The sequence below is a fragment of the Loxodonta africana genome, chromosome 2, assembly GCF_030014295.1.
Source record: "Loxodonta africana isolate mLoxAfr1 chromosome 2, mLoxAfr1.hap2, whole genome shotgun sequence".
Taxonomy (NCBI): domain Eukaryota; kingdom Metazoa; phylum Chordata; class Mammalia; order Proboscidea; family Elephantidae; genus Loxodonta; species Loxodonta africana.
In genome coordinates, this window is record NC_087343.1 from 16,919,484 (window position 1) to 16,941,944 (window position 22,461).

A 22,461-nucleotide genomic window follows, 5' to 3' on the forward strand; every position below is an offset into this window, starting at 1 on the left:
GAGGAAGAAGATAAGCTTATTAAACACACAAAACAGGCCTTTCTGGGAACAAATTAACCTGGATGGAAAAAGGGGAAAGGCTCTGAGACAGTCGGATTTTCCCACGTGACTTTTTGATTTGTTTCTTGTTTTGCTACTAGTTTTACCAAGTAATATTCCATGTTCTGATGGGGAAAAAAAAAAAAAGAATTTTCAGAAATGGGGGGGAGGGTCTTCACTTTCCACAAATGTTATGCATATATTTTGTGCTTAATCTAGAAACCCTTTTTCTTCCTTTGTAGAGAACAAAGTAAAATACACACAAGGGGTTGTTTTTGTTTTGTTTTGTTTCCAAGCACAGTGCTGTGTCAGCTAAAAGCTGCATCTCATTCTTGGAATTGTATTCTTAAAAGGAACCCACTAAATTCATCACCAGAAGCAGAAGCAAAATGAGCTATGCGAAAGGACCAACAGTATTCCCTGCCTCTGGGAGTTACTGAAACCCCGTGGATGTTCCTCTCACTTACCTGCTTTAAACTAAGCTTTCATTTTCATATTTGCTTTATTTTAGGATGACTCTGTACATTATGGATATATTTACTGTTATTTTTGTTCCTATAGCTCTTTATCTTCATTTTCTAGCATATTTTGTTATTATTACTGTGGTTTTAATTACAGGATTTTTTTCTTTCCTTTTTTTTTTTTTGGTAATTTTACCAACTATCATTTTGACTTGTGAGTCTTTTTTATTTTTTTGTTTATTTGTTTTTTGTTTTTTTCTCTTCTTCCCTTGTCGTTTGTATTATTCACTTGTCTCCTATGAAAAATATAGGGGGGAAATTCTTATTTCAGAGAAGTAGAATTCTTCTCCTAGGTAAAGAGTGGTTTTAACAGGTGATTATGTGGGTAAGTTCCTGGGTGGTGCAAATGGTTAAAGCACTCAGCTGCTAACCAAAAGGTTGGAGGTTCAAGTCTACCCAGAGGTACCTCGGAAGAAAGGTCTGGTGATCTACTTCCAAAAAATCAGGTGAATTGAGAACGCTATGGAGCACATTTCTACTCTGACACACACAGAGTTGCCATGAGTGGGAGCCAACTCGACGGCAATTGGTTTATGTGAATAAGACATTGGATGCAGGTGGCAACCTCCAAAACCATGCTTGAGGAACTATTGATGGCCCCTTATTCAGGCAACCACTTGACTTTTGTTTTCAGAGTGGGATGTCCAGGCTCATGGAAATAGCTAAATTACTTAAGACAATGAGAGAGGAATTTTTTCAGAGGCTGAAAGAAGGAAAGAAAAGGAGGAGCTATATAGGAAGGCTTGCAGCAAGTGCAACATTTAGGAAAGAAGACAGACGTGTCTTTAGTGAAGATTCAGGTAAAGCCTTGCTGCGTGTGCCATCACCGTCCTCTCCCGCGCCCACAGGACGCTCAGTAAGAGCCATTACAAGCCCTTGTTGCTGCAGTTGGGTCTATGTATTTTTGGGATGTGAAAAAGCACAAAGTCTGGCCTCAAAGAGGGGGCAGGGTAAGAGCAGAGGCTGCTTGGAGGCCTAACTTCCCCCCTCCATTGTCTTAAAGCCTGACTTTTATGCTTTTATGTTTTCTTTGTTTTAGTTTAAATATGCTTAATTTCATTATTAAAAATATCCCAATCCTATTTGTTTGTATAATTTTGACTTTCACTCTTAATAACTTAGTTATGAATTCCTACCCATAACTTCTTACTCTCTTTATAACACCCTGCTCTGATTCTCGTGAGAAGCCAGGTAATATTTTCTATCCAGTTAGCTGACAATCGGAGGAGGTGTGTGGAATACAGCAGCTCAAGCTTCAGGAGGGCACAGAAAAGACAGCTTCTCTTCATGGAGACACTTCTACTGGACCACCACTCAAATTATTACCTGCTCTTTATGAAGACTGTTCGTCTTAGTCATCTAGCACTGCTATAACAGAAATACCAAAAGTAGGGATGCCTTTAACAAAGAGAAATTTATTTTCTCACAGTCTACTAGGCTAGAAGTCCAAATTCAGAGTGTCAGCTAGAGGGGAAGGCTTTCTCTCTCTGTTGGCTCTGGACAAAGGTCTTCCCCTGAAAAAGGAGCTTCTCCGCATAGGAACCCCAGGTCTAAAGGATGTGCTCTGCTCCTTGTGCTTCTTTCTTGTGGCGTGAGGTCCCCAACTCTCTGCTTGCTTCCCTTTCCTTTCATCTCTTGTAGGATAAAAGGTGGTGCAGGCCACGCTCCAGGAAACTCCCTTTAAATTGGATCAGGGATGTAACCTGAGCAAGAGTGTTACATCCTACCCTAATCCTCTTTAACCACAGGCAGAGATTATGGTTTATAACACGTAGGGAAATCACAAAATAGAGGACAACCACAAGGTGACACATAGTTTTAGGGGACACAATTCAATGCATTGCACTGTTCCTATCAATGCCAACCCTTGTCATCTCAGGATGATGTTGTTTTGTGTAAACATTAACACCCACAGATTTATACTGGGCTTATTTATACATGTGACTCATAACCTGTTCCTGGCAACAGAATCAAAAGCCAAGGAAAGCTCAGGAAAAACTGCACATCATTTTAGAGCAGACTTTTTGCTCTGAGGAGTTATAAAATGGTGCAAAAGGTTGACTAATACAGCAGAATCTACCCAGGATTAAAAAAATGAGACAGAAAAGAGAAAAACAGAGATGTGGTGTGTGTATGTGAATGCATGTGTATGTGTACATGTGTGAGTGCACAAACTGATAGATATTACAGGAGGCATTCATTACTGTCTAATGTTGCCTGCTTGTGTATAATACACAGTTTCTAATTGTCCTTGGCTGAGTATCATGAAATATTTTGGTTCTTCGAATGCTTGTCTGAGAAGCATAAATCAGAAAATAAGTGTATTAATTTTAAAAAGCAGTGACTATATGAGAACATTTGTTGAGATCTTGTCCCGGTCACAGAAACAATCTTAATTCCTGTAACTGCAACATCAGGACAAGACCTTGTCCGTGCTTGAAGAGAGCAGGGCTCCAAACTGTTAGTTTTATCTGCGCAACAACTTTCAATATGACTTGTTCTTCTCCAGTTCCCACGGAGTCCGACACCATGCATGTCAGAGCAGAACGAGGCTCCACTGGGTTTTCAGTGACTGATCTTTTGGAGGTAGCTCACCAAGTCTTTCTTCTGAGACACTTCTGGGTAGACTCAAATCTCCAACCTTTTGGTTAGCAGTCGAGGGCTCATCCATTCGCACCACCCAGGGACTCCTAAACATGACTTTAGTAATAGCAAAATAAAGCTGACTTGGTTAATGCTACCTAGTCTCTCTGTTCCCTTGCATCTCTAAGATGTAAAGAGACCTTTCAAAGGTAAACACGGTAGTGAACTTACCCGGTAAGGGATTTTTGGCATATTTCCAGCTGGTCCAGCAAGTGGGGTAAAAGCTGTCCCATGGTCTCATCTCCAACACAGCACTGAACCACATTTGGCATTTCGTGCGCCCGAGTCATGATCTTCACCCAAGATTTATCTATGTTGGAAAAGCGCTTGGCTTCCTGTAAGAACGTGGTAACAGAGCACACTCAGGCATGTATATGATCTCGGGGACAGAGAATCTCACGTTTGTTGTCAGATGCCATCAAGTCGGCCCCCAACTCATGCCAACCCCATGCACAACGGAATGAAACACTGCCCAGTTCTGCACCACTCCCCAGGATCAGTGGTCATCAGACAGTTGTGATCCTAGAGTTTTCATTGGATGATTTTTTGAAGTATATCGCCAGGCTTTTTTTCTGATCTGTCTTATACTGGAAGCTCTACTGAAACCTGTTTGGCATTATGGCAACACGCAAGCCTCCACTGACAGATGGGTGATAGCTGTGCTTGAGGTGCACTGGCCAGGATCAAACCCAAATCTCCCACATGGAAGGCAAGAATTCTACCACAGAACCATCACAGGAGGCCCTCCCAGAGTTCTAACAAGTCTTAATAAACCTGTTGCTGTGGAGTTGATTCCAACTCATAGCAACCCTATAGGACAGAGTAGAACTGTCCCATAGGGTTTCCAAGGCTGTAATCTTTACGGAAACCAATTGCCACATTTTTCTCCCTCAGAGCGGCTGGTGAGTTTGAACTACCAACCTTTCCATTAGCAGCCCAGTTTTTAACCACTGTACCACCAGGGCTCCTTACAAGTCTTAATACCCCAGCCATATGCATCTAAAGTCACACATGTTCTATTCCAAATTCTCCTAAGGCCTTTTGCACCATAACACTAACTTTCTTCAATAAGAATCTTTAACTCAACCCTATAACCCCAAGGTCAATTAAAAACAGAAAAAAAGATTTTAAAAAAACAGTAATACGATACAATACAATTTGGCAGGAAGGACACTGTCAATTGTTATCATCAGTTATCTCCCAATGGAATGATTAAATGTACTTTTCTGTTTCTCCAGTTTTCTGAATTGAATATTGGGATGTGCACTCAAGAAATAAACTATTAAAAATAAGGATACAAAACTTAATTATACTATGACCCTAAGATTGTAAAATAAAATTTAAAAAATAGACTTTTTTCAGAAAAAATCAGATTATTTTGAGGTGGTAGGAATAATTATTTTCTTCTTTAAAACCTTCTATATTTCACTAATAAGAATATACTGAATATATTTCAAACTATATTTTCAAAAAAAATGAAGCAGGAGCCATACTTCACACCATACACAAAAACTCAGAATGGATCAAAGACCTAAGTATAAAACCTGAAATGATAAAGATCAAGGAAGAGAAAAATAAGGACAACCCTAGGGGCTCTAATACATGGCATAAAGAGAATACAAACCATAAGTAACAATGACAAATACCAGAAGATAAACTAGATAACTGAGAGTTCCTAAAAATTAAGTACTTATGCTCATCCAAAGACTTCTTTCTGCAAAAGAGTAAAAAGAGAATCTACAGACTGGGGAAAAAAATTTGGCTATGATATATCTGACAAGGGTCTAATCTCTAAAATTTACAGAATACTTCAACATCTCAAAAACAAAAATTCAACTTAAAAAATGGGTAAAGGATATGAACAGACACTTCACCAAAGAAGACATTCAGGGAGCTAACAGACACAAGAGGAAATGCTCACGATCATCAGCCATTAGAGAAACGCAAATCAAAACTACAGTGAGATACTGTCTCACCCAGACATTACGGGCAAAAATTAAAAAAAAAAAAAAAAAAAAAAACAGAAAGTAACAAATGTCAGAGATGTTGCAGGGAGACGGGAATGCTTGTGCATTGCTGGTGAGAATGTAAAACGGTACAACCACTATGGATAACAATATAGCACCTCCTTAAAAAACTACAAATAGAAATACCATACCATCCAGCAATCCCGCTCCTAGAAATACATCCTAGAGAGATAAGAGCTGTAGTACAAATAGACATATGGATACCCATGTCCACTGCAGCATTATCCACAATAGCAAAAAAAAAAGATGGAAACCACCTAAGTGCCCATCAACAGATGAATGGATAAACAAATCATGGTACATACACACAATGGAATACTATGCAACTATAAAGAACAATTTGGAAGAAGTATAGCCAGAATGCTCATTAGAAGCAAGGATGCTGACGCTTTGTCTTACATACTTTGGACATGTTACCAGGAGGGGCCAGTCCCTGAAGAAAGACATCATGCTTGATAAAATAGAGGGTCAGCGAAAAAGAGGATGACCCTCAATGAGATGGATAGACACAATGGCTGCAATAATAAGCTCAAGTATAATGATTATGAGGATAGTGCAGGTCCAGGCAGTGTTTTGTTCTGTTGTATATAGGATTGCTGAGTCGGAACCAACTCGATGGCACCTAACAACAACAAATAAAGAACAACGTGAATCCTTGAAATATCTCACAATATGGGTGAACCTGGAGGCCATTATGCTGAGTGAAATAAGTCAATCACAAAATGGCAAATATTGTATGAGACCACTATTATAAAAACCCAAGAAAAGGTTTACACACAGAAAAAAAAAAATGTTTTTGATGGTTATTCGAGAGAGCACATGGGTTGGGAGGGGAAATAACTAACTAAAGAGTAGACAAGTATTAACTGGTAAAGGGAAAGACAACACACAATATAGGGGAAATCAGCACAACTTGACCAAGGCAAAGTCATAAAAGCTTCTTAGACATGTCCAAACACCTTGAGGGACCAAGTTACTGGGGATATCTAGGTCAACTGGCATAGCATAGTTCATAAAGAAAATGTTCCACATGCTGCTTTGGAGAGCAGTATCTGGGGTCTTAAAAGTTTGCAAACAGCCATCTAAGATACATCTACTGGTCCCATCATGTTTGGAGCAAAGAGGAATGAAGAAAACCAAAGACACAAGGAAAATGTCAGTCCAAAGGACTAATGGACCAATGAATCACCACCTCCACCAGCCTGAGTCTAGAACTAGATGGTGCCCAGCTACCACCATCAACCACTCTGACAGTGATCAAATAGAGGGCTCTAGACAGAGAGGGAGAAAAATGTAGAATAAAACTCAAATTCACAAAACAAGACCAGACTTACTGATCTGACAGAGCCTGGAAGAACCTCCAAGACTATGGTCCCCTCAGACACTCAACTCAAAACTGAAGCCACTCCCAAAGTCCACCTTTCAACCAACGATTACACAGGCCTATGAAACAAACAATAACACATGTGAGGAGCTGCTGCTTGGTTCAGTCAAGTATACGAGACCAAATGGGCAACACTTGCCCAAAAGCAAAGGTGAGAAGGCAGGAAGGGACAGGAAAACTGGATAAATGGACACGGAGAACCCAGGGTGGAAAGGGAAAGGGGGAGAGTGCTGACACACTGTGGGGATTGCAACCAACGTCACAGAACAATTTGTGTATAAATTTTTGAATGAGAAACTAATTTGCACTGTAAACTTTCACATAAAATGCAATAAAATTAAATATATACATATAACCAAGTATAGGACAAGAAACCCTACCTAGCTACATAAATATTGTATGCAAAAGTATCCATCATTAAGTCCAATTTGAAATTCTTCTCCATCTATCAAGAAGAAAAAAAAGAAATGCATACCCGAATATAAATACAGAAAGAAGAAAGGAGGGAAGCATGGAGGGAGGGAGGAAATGAGAAAGGGAAGGAAGGAGGAAAGACTTATAGAGGATACATTTCACTGGTGGCAAAAAACAAAAGGTCTGACTTACAATTTGTTAACAGATCTGTTTTCCACATTAAATTGAAAACTAACCAAAGAGAAAGTTAGAAAATCTAAGTGAAGAGAATGCTCAACATAACCACACTTTCAAAACTCAGATATATAATTAAAATATAACCATTGCCAACAATTTAAGGTAACTGAATAAGAACTGTTGAGATTTGATAAAAATGTTTTGTGTTTTTTTTTTTCAATCTTATAACACAATTCGATGGGAAAAATACACCTAAGATTTTCAGAGGAAAGCCTTTCTGTTTTGGAGCCTTTTTTCTGCAGATCTGCGTCAATTCTGTGGAACAGATATAATTGTGTGGGCTATAGACTGAGTGTTATTTTAAAATGTCAGTAGTGGAGGAACAAATTATCTACCATTGTCAAGATAACTACTCTATAATTCCACACAGTACCAAATTCTACCTTCAAAGTATCTAAAGAAGCACATCACTTATGCAGGCACTCAATCTTTGTTGTTCTACCCTTCATTTTCTACAGAGCTCACAACTTTGTAGCCTTCTTACTCTCTGATTTCCACCTCTTTCTCTTCCAAAATCAGTTACCCTCTTTGAAGAACAACAACATCAACAGCAACGAAAAGATTGGCGGGGGCGGGTGGCAATAGTAGAAATATTATTGCATTTCTAAAGCAATCATTAGTTATTGGATATTTTTTCTAATATAAAACCTGATGATATCATAAGGAAAATTTCAGAACCTTGGGCAGTTGCTTGGCAATGTCTCCTCCCACAAAGACGGCTTCTAAGTAAATCCATAAGTTTTGCACCGTCATCCAGTTCTCGATGATGTCTGTTGAGTTAGAAAGGTACTGCACCCATTTTTGAATCTGGGCTTTGAATGGCATATTGTACCTAAAATGAGAAATGTGTTCAGCATTTATTTTTGTTGCTGTTGTCTTCAAACTAAAAAAAAAGCCAAAAAAAATCCTAGTTGTTAACTTTCTGTTTCCTTCAGCTTTAATTATGTCACTGGCTCTTATAATTTAAAAATGGTTAAATTGAGTATGGCCCCTGACATCCTTTTAGCTCAGAATGAAGTCACTCCTGAGGCTTACCTTCAGCCAAAGATTAGACAGGCCCATAAAACAAACCAAGACTAAGGGGGCACACCAGTCCACAGGCAAGGACTAGAAGGCAGGCAGGGTCAGGAAAGCTGGTAATAGGGAACCCAAGGTCGAGAAGGGGAGAATGTTGACATGTCGTGGGGTTGGTAACCAATGTCAAAAACAGTATGTGTACCAATTGTTTCATGAGAAGCTAGTTTGTTCTGTAAACCTTCACCTAAAGTACAATGATTAAAATAATAATAATAAATAAAAGATTCGTAAAAAATAAAAATGGTTAATTCACCATCGTTTTTGGACATTATTAGCCCAATTTTTCCCCCTTTGATCCACAGAGAGGTAGAGCATTGTAATCTAAGGAGCAGATCTAGTACTGACTTAATTCCACCCAGCTGCCGGAGTAACCTTGCTCTGATTATTGTTGCTACATCAAAGACAATAATATTCGCTCTTCTGAGCATCTGTGTCTATTCCATGGAGACTCTGGTTTTAAACCAAATATAGAACTGCAGAGCCATTCGTGGGACCAAACAACTAATTCAATTTTCTCCCCTCTTCTGGCTCTTTTTCTAACTTCCCACACACCCCTGTGTCCAGCCCACTCATTTTGGTGTATGTAGGCACAGATGAGAGCTTATGCATGTATACACAACTTGGTACCCATTTTTCTGTTCTCTACCTCCCCACTTTTCTCCTCTGAGGCAGCAACTGCCAACATCCTTTTCCCCTTCCTTCTTCTTTAGCTACTGAAGCCCATTTCTTGCTGGACACATTGCCACCCAGCTAAAATATGCATTTCCCAGTCTCCTTTGCAGCAATGGGAAGTCATGGGACCAAGTTCCATCACTCCTTCTCAACCTTGGCTGCATGTTGGGGTCATCTGGTAAGTTTTCAAAAGCACTGATGCCTGCCTGCGTCCCATCCTCAGAGACTCTGAATCAATTGGTCTGGGATGTGGCACGGGCACTGGGTTTTCCAAAGTTCCCCAGGTGTTTCCTGTGTGTGGCCTCGGTTGAGAACCACTCTCTAGACAATGAGAAGTGAGTGGCAGTATTGGATGTAAAGGGTGGTCTGGAGGGTAAGGGAAGCAACGAACCAAGAAAATGTGCAGTAAAACCTACGAAAGCTGGAAACTGTGTAAGACAGAAACCCATCAGAGAGGGAAAACTCAAATATTTTCCAAAACAAGTGATAGAAAAGTGCTAAGGCTGCACCCTGTTAAAGGCAGAAAACTTGTGAGACCCGGAAAACAAGGCAGTCCCATGGAGTTCCGGCTCTCAGAGGTCTCACTATAGTAAGTTCTTGAGTTTAGGGTTCGCATGTCCAAAGTGGGATGGCTTAGCTGTTACTGCCAAATAGAAGCGTTAGACTGGTACCAGTCTGCTCTTTTTCCTGTCTTCATGAATTAAATCAGTTCTCTATGAATGATACCTGTTCTCTACCTTGATTTGCCATCCCATTAAACTATGTACAGAACCAAGAGTTTCTAGTCCATAGATGTTGGCAGAACAGGTTTTCCAAGCAGAATGATAATATGAAATTCAGAATAAATTTCCCCTGGACTCTAGAGCCTATTGAGCTGCCAAATGGGCAGAGAGGCTTATCAGCAGCAAAGCTGAAATGTTCAGCAAAATCCAAGCAGCTAATGGCATGTTGCATTATTTTGTTCAATCGATGGTCTCAGAGGCACCCCACAGATAGGGGATAATGAAATAAAAACAGTATGCCACATGCTAGGCCAATGGCTAAAACTCAAACAAGTATTTTAATTATTGGCTAAAGGGAATGAGGGGGAATTTTTATAATGCTCTTTTTTACTTATTTCCCCTGAAATCTTTGTTTGTGTCATTCTCAAATCTAAGAAGAAGAGAGGCGGTTTTCTACCTGTTGCTCAGCAGAGAACCCAGCAACATCAAGCTGTCCTCCATGTTGGTGATGATTTCAGAGGTACTGTCTCCTCGCAGGAGGAGTTCTCCACGGGTTTTAAAGCTGCCGAACGTGAAGCTTTTGTTGTGCCATTCATTGATCACTTGCTTCAGCTTTTGCTCAATGTCTCTCTCCTTCACTGCACTGATACAGATGTCCTAGCAAAAGTGCAAGCTCTTGTTTTAGTCCATGAAAGTTACACATCCTTCTTTGACAGTCTAGGTGCAGCAGAGGCCCTCCATCACTATTTCCTTCATGTATACCAATAAAAATTTATAATTCTAAATTGAAACGCAATATAATAAATGGTATATTTATAAGTAGATGAAGACTGAAGGATAGAGATGGAAATAGAGATAGGACTAAATAACAGAGGCTTAAATTATAAAATTCCCCCACCAAACTACTCCAGAAAGAAAGATGATGAATAAGATACACAGTAAACTCACTGCCATAGCAATGGCTGGATTCCAACTCATAACGATCCTATAGGACAGAGTAGAACTGCCCCATAGGGTTTCCAAGGAGCAGCTGGTGGATTCGAACTCCCAATCTTTTGGTTAGCAGTCATAGCTCTTAACCACTGTGCCACCAGGGCTCCACCCTGCTCTTAGCCTTCTCCAAATCTTTCTCCACACTGCTACCAGAGTGATCTTTAAAAAGTGTAAATCTAACCACGTCACTGGCTGCTTAAACACATCCGCTAGATGGCTCTCCATTACTCTAAAGATCTAAATTGATAACCTACTTTAGTCCCACCCTGCCTCCCCAGCCTCAGCTGTCTTCAGTCTCCCTCACCTCCACCCCATCCACACCAGCCTTCTTGTGGTTCCTCAAACTCACCTCAAGCTTTAACACATGCCATTCCACCTGCATGAAACTGTCTTCTTCACAGTTTCCAACTCAATGCCCCTTACACCCACCACACGAGCACACTTCCCTCACCCACTCAGTCCTGCACGCGTGATCCCGGCCTTCTCTACCTTTATCACCCTTCTACCACCCCCAAATAGGTCAAACCTCTTTATCTCATAGGCTCTCATAGAACAGAATACCTTTCCTTCAATGGTATACCAAGGCTTATTATTATACTTTTATTTGTATAATTATTCAAATATACAAGTCACTTGTTGTTGTTTTTAGATGCCTCCAAATCAGCCCCTGACTCATGGTGGCCCCATGCACAACAGAACAAAATGCTGTCAGGTCCTGCATCATCCCCATGATCAGCTGTGGTTCAGACTGTTGTGATCCATAGGGTTTTCATAGGAGATCACCAGGCCTTTCTTCCTACTCTGTCTTAGTCTGGAAGCTCCACTGAAACTTGTTCAGCATCACAGCAACAAACAGCCTCTACTAACAGACACTGGCTGTGTATGAGGTACATTGTCCAGGAACTGAATCTGGGTCTCCCACATGGAAGGCAAGAATTCTACCACAGAACCACAAATCATTTCATGATCTATTAATACAGGAATGCATGCTTACATCCTCAGCACCTAGCACAGACCCTGTTACACAGAACACACTCAATAAACACTTGTTGAAGGTTTGGTGAATGAACACCAGAAAAAGAGCTTCAATTGTCTTAGCTAGATTTACTGCCCCAACATTCCATAATGCAGAAATGCTCTTAAGTGCCACGAGAACTTCTTCCACCACATTTCTATTAACTGTACCTCAATTTCCTCTTTGTATTTCAGAAGAGGTGCCTCCATAATATTTCTTAACTTGAAGGTTTCATTCCCCACATCCAGATGGTGCCCAGTGAGAGCTGTTATTCGTTCCCAGTGCCTTGCCATCATGGCCTTATTGGCCATGTGCTCCAACAGGGGGCAGCACTCACTGAAATCGTCAATGGTTTTCTTCAGGTCCAGAAAAGCCTGCCAGTCCTTTAAGGCCCTGGGCAGTTTGCGACACCTGTGAAGGGAAGCCAATGTGAAAAGCCAGTCTGATAGAAGACCAGAAGAACACTCCAGCCCAAGATTGTTAGCATTTCTACCAAACACATTCACCCACTTCCAATACCTATCCCATTTTTCAAATGTCGTGTCTCGGAGCATATCTGTTACTGATCTTTATATTATGGAAAGTCATCCCTCCCAATCAGGAAAGGTTTCTCTTCAATCCTTCATAACAATTAACTAGCTAAAAAGCATTATTTTAAAGGATAGGGGTGCCTTTCAATTCAATTCTACAAACTCATATTGAGAACCTACTTAGTACAAAGCACAGCACAGTGTATCAGGTTGTCAACTGAAATGAAAACCAAGCGGCCCTTCAGTTCCTTTGGGTATAACACTTAAAATGATGTGACATAAATTAGTCACAAAAGGACAAGTATTGTATAATCCCACTTATATGAAACATCTAGAATAAGCAAAGGTCAATGTTTATTGATAGTTACCAGGTGTAGGGTCGGAGCAGGAAGGAGAGAGAAAAGGAGACTCATTGCTTAGGGGCACTGAGCTTCTGCTAAGGGTGATGGAAAAAATTGGAAGCAGGTAATAGTGATAATTGTACAACATAACGAGTGTAATCGATGCCACTGAGTTGTACATGCAAAACAATGTTAAAATGGCAAAGGCTTTAATATATATATGTGTGTGTGTATGTGGAAACCCTGGCAGTGTAGTGGTTAAAAGCTACAACTGCTAACCAAAAGGTCGGCAGTTCGAATCCACCAGGCACTCCTTGGAAACCCTATGGGGCAGTTCTACTCTGTCCTATAGGGTCACTATGAGTCGGAATCGACTCGACGGCAACAGGTTTGTTTGTTTTTGTATATATGTGCATGTGTGTGTGTATGTGCACATATATAGGTATATATGTGGGTATGGGTGTGGGTGTGTGGGTGTGTGTGTGTGTGTGTGCATTTGTACCCTATGGGACAGTTCTACTCTGTCCTGTAGGGTTGCTATGAGTCAGAATCACCTTGATGGCAATGAGTTACAGGTGTGTGTATGTATATATATATATATATATATATATATATGTATATGCCTATATCATCAGTCAGAACAAGTCAATTGCTTATATGCAAGTTCAAGTTGAAACTGAAGAAGATTAGAACAAGTCCACAAGAGCCAAAGTACAACCTTGAGTATATCCCATTTGAATTTACGGACCATCTCAAGAACAGATCTGGTGCGTTGAACCCTAATGACCAAACATCAGACGAGTTGTAGAATGATATCAGGGACATCATACATGAAGAATGCAAGAGGTCATTTAAAAGACAGAAGAGAAATAAAAGACCTAAATGGATGTCAGAACAGACTCTGAAACTTGCTCTTGACTGTCGAGTAGCTAAAGCAAAAGGAAAAAATGATGAAGTAAAAGAGCTGAACAGATTTCAAAGGGTGACTCAAGAAGACAAAGCAAAGTATTATGATGACATGTGCAAAGACTTGGAGATAGAAAACTAAAAGGGAAGAACACACACAGCATTTCTGAAGCTGAAAGAACTGAAGAAAATAATCAAGCCTAGAGTTGCAATAGTGAAGGATTCTATGCGGAAAATATTAAATGATGCAAGAAACATCAAAAGAAGATGGAAGGAATACACAGAGTCACTATACCAAAAAGTATCGGTCAATGTTCAACCATTTCAGGAAGTAACATATGATCTGGAACCAATGGTACTGAAGGAAGAACTCCAAGCTGCACTGAAGGCATTAGCAAAAAACAGGGCTCCAAAATTGACGGAATACCAATTGAGATGTTTCAACAAATGGATACAGCACTGGAAGTGCTCACTTGTCCATGCCAAGAAATCTGGAAGACAGCTACCTGGCCAACCGATTGAAGAGATCCATATTTATGCCTATCCCCAAGAAAGGCAATCCAACAAAATGCGGAAATTATTGAACAATATCATTAATGTCACATGCAAGCAAAATTTTGCTGAAGATCATTTAAAAGCGGCTGCAGCAGTACATCAACAGGGAACCCCTAGAAATTCAAGCCGGGTTCAGAAGCGGATGTGGAACCAAGGATATCACAGCTGATGTCAGATGGATCTTGGCTGAAAGCAGAGAATACCAGAAAGACGTTTACCAGTGTTTTATTGACTATGCCAAGGTATTTGACTGTGTGGATAACAAACTGTGGATAACATTGCAGAGAATGGGAATTCCGGAACACTTAATTGTGCTCGTGAAGAATCTGTACATGGATCAAGAGGCAGTTGTTTGAACAGAACAAGGGGATACTGTATGGTTTAATGTCAGGAAAGGTGTGTGTCACGGTCGTATCCTTTCACTATACTTATTCAATCCGTGAGTTGGAATTGACTCAATGGCATCAGGTTTGGTCTTTTGATTATCCATTCTGTATGCTGAGCAAATAATCCAAGAAGCTTGAATATATGAAAAAGCATGGGGCATCGGGATTGGAGGAAGACTCATTAATAACCTGCGATATGCAGATGACACAACCTTGCTTGCTGAAAGTGAAAAGGACTTGAAGTACTTACTGACGAAGATCAAAGACCATAGCCTTCAGTGTGGATTATACCTCAACATAAAGAAAACAAAAATCCTCACGACTGGACCAATAAGGAGCATCACAAAAAACGGAGAAAAGATCGAGGTTGCCAAGGGTTTCACCTTACTTGGATCCACAATCAACAGCCATGGAAGCAGCAGTCAAGAAATAGAAAGACGCATTGCATTGAGCAAATTTGCTGCAAAAGACCTCTTTAAAGTGTTGAAAAGCAAAGATGTCATCTTGTAGACATAGATGCGTCTGACCCAAGCTATGGTGTTGTCAATCACCTCATATGCATGCAAAAGCTGGACAATGAATAAGAAAGACCTAAGAAGAACTGATGCTTTGAATTGTGGTGTTGGCAAAGAATACTGAATATACCATGGACTGCCAAAAGAATGAACAAATCTGTCTTGGAAGAAGTACATCCAGAATGTTCCTTAGAAGCAAGGATGGTGAGACTGCATCTTACATACTTTGGACATGTTGTCAGGAGGAATCAGTCCCTGGAGAAGGACATCATGCTTGGCAGAGTACAGAGTCAGCAGAAAAGAGGAAGACCCTCAATGAGGTGGACTGACACCGTGGCTGCAACAATGGTCTCAAGCATAGCAACAATTGTGAGGATGGCACAGGACCTGGCAGTGTTTCATTCTGTTGTGCATAGGGCCCCTGTGAGTCAAAACCGACTCGATGGCATCTAACAACAAGAACAATATAGGTGGTACAATATAGATACTTCTTGCAATAAAAAAAAATTTTAAGTTAGAAAAGTGATGCAGAAAAATCAGGGGACTTTTGCTTTTATTTCAGTAAGTCATGTAACATATACCTCCGATGCTTCATAACTGTACTATAGAGATCAGCTCTCTCCTAACAAGGTTGATCCAGCTTTAGAGGATTTGCTTGGCTCCCAGCCTGCACACAGGGGTAATTAATAAATACCATTTGACAAGGGTGATGACAACGGACAATAACAACACACCAAGACATGCTGCTGAAACATCCGGGGCAAACAGAGAACTTCACAGCCAATCAAAGAAGAAAGCATTGGCTCTGGGTAATGCTAAACACCTCACTTCTCACCTGTTCTGGAATTCTAAGAGTTCATTGTTGATTTTTTCAATATTCACTTCCGACCAAAGAATATCATGATAACTGTTTACAGTTTCTATGACAGTGTTGTACAGAGTGTATATTTTCTGTAGCAGATTCAGTTGCTTCTTTATTTCGAGAAGCTGAGGATATTGCGTGACTGGCAGACCAAAAAGTTCTTCTCCCCCAGTATAGGTGATGTATTTCCGATAGATATTATCAAATTGATTCTAACAAAAACACAAGTAAAGATTCATCAAAATGATTTGCATATGAAGGAACATGTAAATGAAAAAAGACAGTGGCAGACACAAAAACCTCAGTGATCGCTGGAATATATAAATGTGGGTATTAAGTGGATGTAATTACTTACATAGAAACCACCTCTAATTGTAACCATACCAGATCATGTTTTTAAAATGTAAGTATCATGCCATCTTCCACAACAGGCATATATTTAAAAATACGTGTTTAAAACACAATAAGATTTTGGTTGTTTAGAAGGTCATAGAAACTCAAAAGCTTACCTGAAACATTATAAGCCTATCACTGGCTTCCTGTGGTTTCAAGCCAATAGCCATTGGACCATTCTGGGAAAAATAAAATAAAATAAGCATAAAATAGAATGAAGTATTTGCATGCAAATTTCATGAGCTCAAAGCAGTTGAGTATCAAAGTTTGCATGCATGTCACATACATGACAGGAAACCTAGGTTTTTTATTTGTGAAAAATAAAGCCTCAGAAAATGACTCATTTGGAAACATTTTTCAACTCTAAAAAAGTCAATGATACAAAGTCAAAAAACTTGGAATATTAGAAAGACATATTGTCCATTTCATAAGTGACAGGGGCAAAGAAGAGTCAATGGCTATTCTATAAGAAGCACATATAATGTCTGGTTTTGAACTAAAACACTGATGCTATAACTCACAGATCTCACCATTCTAATTCCTGTTGGTAAAGTCACCTATAATATTGTCATTCAAATTAGGATTTCCATCTTAAATATGTGGATTTCTGTGCTTCTTTACCCAACAAGTTCATGAATCCAATTTCCTAACCCGCATAAGCTTTGTAAGGAGCCCTGGTGGCACAATAGTTAAACACTTGGCTGCTAACCGAAAGGTCAGTGGTTCTAACCCACCAGTGGCTCCTCGGGAGAAACACCTGGTGATCTGCTTCCATAAAGATTACAGCCAAGAAAACTCTGTGGGGCAGTTTTACTCCATCACATGGAGTCTCTATGAGTTGGAATAGACTGGACAGCACCCAACAACAACATAAGCTCTGTGGTTTGATGGGGTACTAGTTAATACGCACAAATTTTATCCCATGCTCTACATATTTCCCTTCTGTAGCACATTATAAGGGGCCCTGGTGGCACAGTGGTTAAGAGCTTGGCTCATAACCAAAAGGCTGGCAGCTCAAATCCACCAGCTGCTCCTTGGAAATTCTATGGTGCAGTTCTACTCTGTTTTATAGGACCACTATGAGTCGGAATCAACTCGACGGCTATGGGTTTTGTTTTTTTTTTTTTTAGCACATTATAATTGGCTGGAAACCAGGTCTCAATACGCAGCATATTCCCACTAGATGATTCCACAGTAAAATACACATATATGATAAATATCTGGACTCCATGGGGGCGGGGCCTCATCTGTCTTGTCCCCAGCTATGTCTTCAGCACCAAGGACAGTGTCCAGTACCAGGCCCAGTGCTCTGTGTTACTTGTGGAACAAATGAATGAGGAAGAAAGGATAATCATTTTAACTACATGTGAATAGCTTTTGTCCACACAAACTTAGGAAGCTATCAAACAACTTCAGTAACAAGACCAATGATATAATGTGAACAACAACAAAAAAAAAAACCAATTGCCATTGAGTCAATTCCAACTCATGGCAGCCCCATGTGTGTAAGAGTAGAACTGTGCTCCACAGGGATATCAATGGTTGTGACTTTTCAGAAGTAGATTTCCAGGCCTTTCTTCAGAGGCACACCTGGATGGACTCGGACCACCAAGCCTTCAGTTAGTAGCTGAGAGCTTAGCCATTTGTGTAACCAGGTGGCCCATAATGTGAACGGCACTTTTAAATTCTCCATTTCCTGTTGAATTTATTCTGGATGAACTCTATGGGGAAAGAAGTCTTGCGAAAGGGAAATGCTTTTGCTCTCATGAAAATAAAATTCTTATTTCTAAGTACATCATCTTTTATGAAATCTGACACATAATTTTTAAACTACAGCTATGTTTTTCATGCTCTATTCACTCCTCCTCCTCCCAAATGCACACAGAGAAAGCCAGAGTCATACCAAATCATAATCCAGATAGAACTGGTGGCAGTCTTGAAGGAAGACCTCCACGGTACTGACGAGCTCCTTCCTGAAGCTGGGCTGCAGAGAGACTAACTCCTTCTGCACGTCGCTGGCACGCGCCAGAAGCTTCTGCCACGCGTAGCGCAGAGTGTCAACTTTGTCCATCTCTTCTTTTGCTATCAGAAGTCCATATTTGTTAAGCAAGGCATAGGATTCCTACACGAAAGAAGAAAATCCTGATTTCTACCGGTCACATACACAGACCTACACACAGTCACGTACTGAAGCATTAGAATGGAAAAGATCAGAATGACTGGAAATCCACCCTGAGGGTTCTAGTTATTCTACCTGCAAACTCGAAGAGCCTACGTAAATGAGTAACGGATCCACTCCGCTTGGGCTTCCTCATCTGGGAAATGGAAAAATGTCTTGCCTCCTTCACAGGGCTTGGTGATTGCCAATGAATGTTGTTTTATAAAACACAAAATATCACAGAAATAAAAGTATTTTTACTTAGACTACAAAATCACATTAACCAGCACCAGTTGCCGTCAACTCCCACTTACGGTGACCCCATGTGTGTCAGAATAGAAATGTGCTCCATAGGATTTCCAGTGGCTAATTTTTCAGAAGCAGATCTCCAGGCCTTTCTTCTGAGGCACCTCTGGATGGACTTGACCCTCCAACCTTTCAGTTAGCAGCCAAATGGTTAACCATTTGTACCACCCATTGACTCCACAATGACATTAGTCTCCTTTAAAAATATATATATAGTGGCCCACTCATGATAAAACATTTTTATACGGAAAAGACAATATGATATGGTACTCAAAAAAATAAAAGTAATGTATGACACTATTCAAACTGTATAACTCTCTGTCCCTCTGTTCCCTGTGTGTAAAGTGGGAGTGGTACTAAGGATTAAATAAGTTAATGCACATATGGATGTTTGGGCCCCACTGGGTCCCATTTGCCAGCTGGTATTTGCATCCCCCACTGTCAGGAGTGACAGTTGCCACCTTTCCTGGAGAACTGTCCTCAGTTCTAAATGGAGGCCTCCTCATGGGGAGGTTAAGCCAATGAGCAGGTGATCTAGGGGTACAAAGGGCAACTTCCCTTGCCTCAAGGTGGGACCAACTGTGCGGTACAATTCATGCTCCTGAGCTCCTCGTGGGATGAGGCTAGACCACAACTGAGACCACATCCTCCCTTAGCTTTACCCCCTGTCCGTTTCTGCTTCCCTCATTCCCCTTGTTCCACGAGCATTCACCAATAAATCACTGGCACAGAAATTGTCACCTCAGGCTCTGCTTTTCGGGGGACCGGACCTCAGACAACAGGCAAACAACTAGAACTGTCCCATAGTAAGCACTGTAGTAGGGTTAAGTAACATCATTATAGGCAGCCCGGGTGGCACAGTGGTTAAATGCTCAGCTGCTAACCAAAAGGTTGGCAGTTCAAGCCCACAAGCTGCTCTGTGGGAAAAAGATGTGGCAGTCTGCTTCTGTAAAGATTACAGCCTTGGAAACCCTATGGGGCATGTCATGGATTGAGTTATGTCCCCCAAAAAATGTGTGTATCAATTTGGCTGGGCCATGATTTCCAGCATTGTGTGGTTGTCCTCCATTTTGTGACTGTAATTTTATGTTAAAAGGATTAGGGTGGGATTGTAACACCACCCTTTCCCAGGTCACCAACCTGATCCAATGTAAAGGGAGTTTCCCTGGGGTGTGGCCTGCACCACCTTTTAACTCTCAAGAGATAAAAAGCAAAGGGAAGCATGCAGAGAGTTGGGGACCTCATACCACCAAGAAAGCAGCACCAGGAGCAGAGCACGTCCTTTGGACTCAGGGTCCCTTCACCTGAGAAACTCCTGGACCAGGGGAAGATTGATGACAAGGAATCTTCCTCCAGAGCTGACAAAGAAAGCCTTCCCCTGGAGCTGACACCCCAAATTTGGACTTGTAACCTACTAGACTGTGAGAGAACAAATTTCTCTTTGTTAAAGACAACCACTTGCAGTATTTCTGTCATAGGAGTACTAGATGACTAAGACAAAGCAGTTCTACTCTGTCCTATAGGGTTGCTATGAGTTGGAATCCACTCAATGGCAACGAGTTCGATCTGTTTGTTTCATTATCATCGTTATTGAAATTATTGGGCTTAGGTCTAGCATCCATTTGTAACTCCACTCCAGAACTGGACAAAACTTCAGCTTGCAGCACCCCAGATGTGGAGGTATCTCTATTATGAACAGATGATGATCCGTTACCTCAATGGGTCCCACTTGAAAGTCGATGGCGATCTGCTGCTCCCTGATTTCTTTCAGTGCTGCCATAGCGATCCGAATATCGTCCAGGTCTTTAATTTGACGATTCAGTTTCTTATTGAATTCTTCCACAAGTGTAAAAATGTTCTCCATCTCACTTCTGTATTTTTTGTTGCAGTGGCGGCCTATGACAGTCATCCAGGCCTTTGTCTCAGCAGTCAAGGCTAACTTCAAGTCCGCTGTAAAACCCAATGTCCACAGTTCAGCCTGAAAACTGGAACCCGTATAAGAGGACACAGTACAACTCTTCACCAGTAATCAACACTTTGCATAATACATGGAAAACTGGAAAAAAAATTCCTTTTTCCTACTCATGACTTATTTATTCATTTTATAAAACTCATTCTTGCAACAAGTCAAAACATTTCAAAATGCTCAAAAGAAAAAAGTACGTGTCAAAACTCTGAGACAAGCCTCAAATGTTTAGTTTTTACTAAAAAAAAATGGTAAAATTTAATTCCAAATACAACAGATCCATCCCCTTTCTCTGAAATAGCATTTATTTTCAAAGCTTGGTGCAAAGTGTTCAAAATAGTCCAGAATAACTAATTAAAGAGAAGAGAATCAAAAGAAAATACAAATTGGTCTTAAAACTTTAGGCCCATTAAAAAAGAAGGTCCATCTTAAAGATAACTAGAAGTCTCGGAAATACTAATCTAGGTAAGGAGACATAACAATACCGTTGAGTTTTTACGACTGTCTGAGAGAAAATTAACCTACCTGTGTACAGCGCAATGCAGCCCACACAGATGTGCTCTGGCTCAGCATTAATCTCCTGCTCTAAGTTTTGGAAATAGAGAATCTGAGATTCAAATTCAGAAAGTAAGGGGTTTTTCACAATAAACGTCATAACGGTTTCTTCTTTCTCTTTTTGCCAAATGTGATTGTAGCATTTGAAACAATCCAAAGAGGTAATAACTTCCTAGAATATAAATAACAACAGATTTATGCTGAGAAGGAAGAATCTGAAATGGCATCATGATATTTGCCAAATCTGGATTTTTATTAACCGTCTGGTTTGCTACAAAGTGCGCTTCTATAGGGTGAAATGGTGAGTCGCCTCTCTCGCGAGTGATAATTGCAGAAGATGTCAATAGAATGGAGAGGTCACGTTATCAAATGCTAATTTTCCCAGTGCGTTGTTTTCTACCATCAGTTAAAAGTAGCAAAGATTAAGTGCTCGACTGCTAACCAAAAGACTGGTGGTTCGAACCCACCCAGCAGCTCCATAGGAGAAAGACCTGGCTACCTGCTCACATAAAGATTACAGCCTAGAAGATCCTACGGGCAGAGCTACTCTGTCATATGGGGTCGCTATGAACTGAAAATGGACTCAAATGCACATAACAATAACACAACAAACAAAGTGCACGGATACAGTCAAAGGCAGCCAGCCTCAGGGACACACAGTGCTGTGTGCCACACCCATTCACCACTTCTTCCTCTTGGGTCAATTTGTCTTGAGAGTGTTCTCTGCACAGTTCAACGTGATCTTTGTATATCGTACCCTTGTTTCATTAAATCGGCCACCACAACTGCTTCTTACATCACTTTCCACCAAGCTTCTTCCACCTTATTTTTTACAGTAATAGTCTATACTTATAGTCTTTATTAACTGTTAATATTTTATTATAATTGCTGTTGTTTTCATTACTGCTCTGGTTACCAGTTACATAGGCTTTCTGTATCCGCTTCAATCCTATTTTTCTCGTGTTTTTGTTGTTAGTTACCGTCAAGTTCATTTCAACTCACAGTGACCCCATGTGTTACAGAGGAGAACGGCTTCCATAGAGTTTTCTTGGCTGTAATCTTTATAGAAGCAAATCACCAGGCCTTTCTTCCATAGTACCCTGAGGGAGGGTTCAAACTGCCAACCACTGGATCAGCAGTCATCTGCAAACTGCGCCTATTAGATGTGCAACTTTGCCAAACAGGAGGATTTTCAGGGACATACTTATAAGAGAAATGCCTGTATTTATTTTTCAACTACCAAC

At 40.5% G+C, this 22,461-nt stretch overlaps 1 protein-coding gene across 1 annotated transcript in view; it reads right to left on the minus strand.

Annotated features, from left to right (window-relative positions):
• The window catches only part of DNAH5 (dynein axonemal heavy chain 5), a 280,971-nt gene that overhangs the window by 189,423 nt on the left and 69,087 nt on the right, over positions 1-22,461 (minus strand). Inside the window, exons 23-31 of the mRNA XM_064279684.1 lie at positions 21,188-21,389; positions 20,411-20,646; positions 18,136-18,354; positions 16,349-16,411; positions 15,813-16,051; positions 11,915-12,155; positions 10,194-10,393; positions 7,944-8,097; positions 3,375-3,538 (exon numbers count right to left, since the gene is read on the minus strand). Of these exons, the coding sequence (XP_064135754.1) occupies positions 3,375-3,538; positions 7,944-8,097; positions 10,194-10,393; positions 11,915-12,155; positions 15,813-16,051; positions 16,349-16,411; positions 18,136-18,354; positions 20,411-20,646; positions 21,188-21,389 (1,718 nt within the window). The remainder of the gene's footprint in view (positions 1-3,374; positions 3,539-7,943; positions 8,098-10,193; positions 10,394-11,914; positions 12,156-15,812; positions 16,052-16,348; positions 16,412-18,135; positions 18,355-20,410; positions 20,647-21,187; positions 21,390-22,461) is intronic.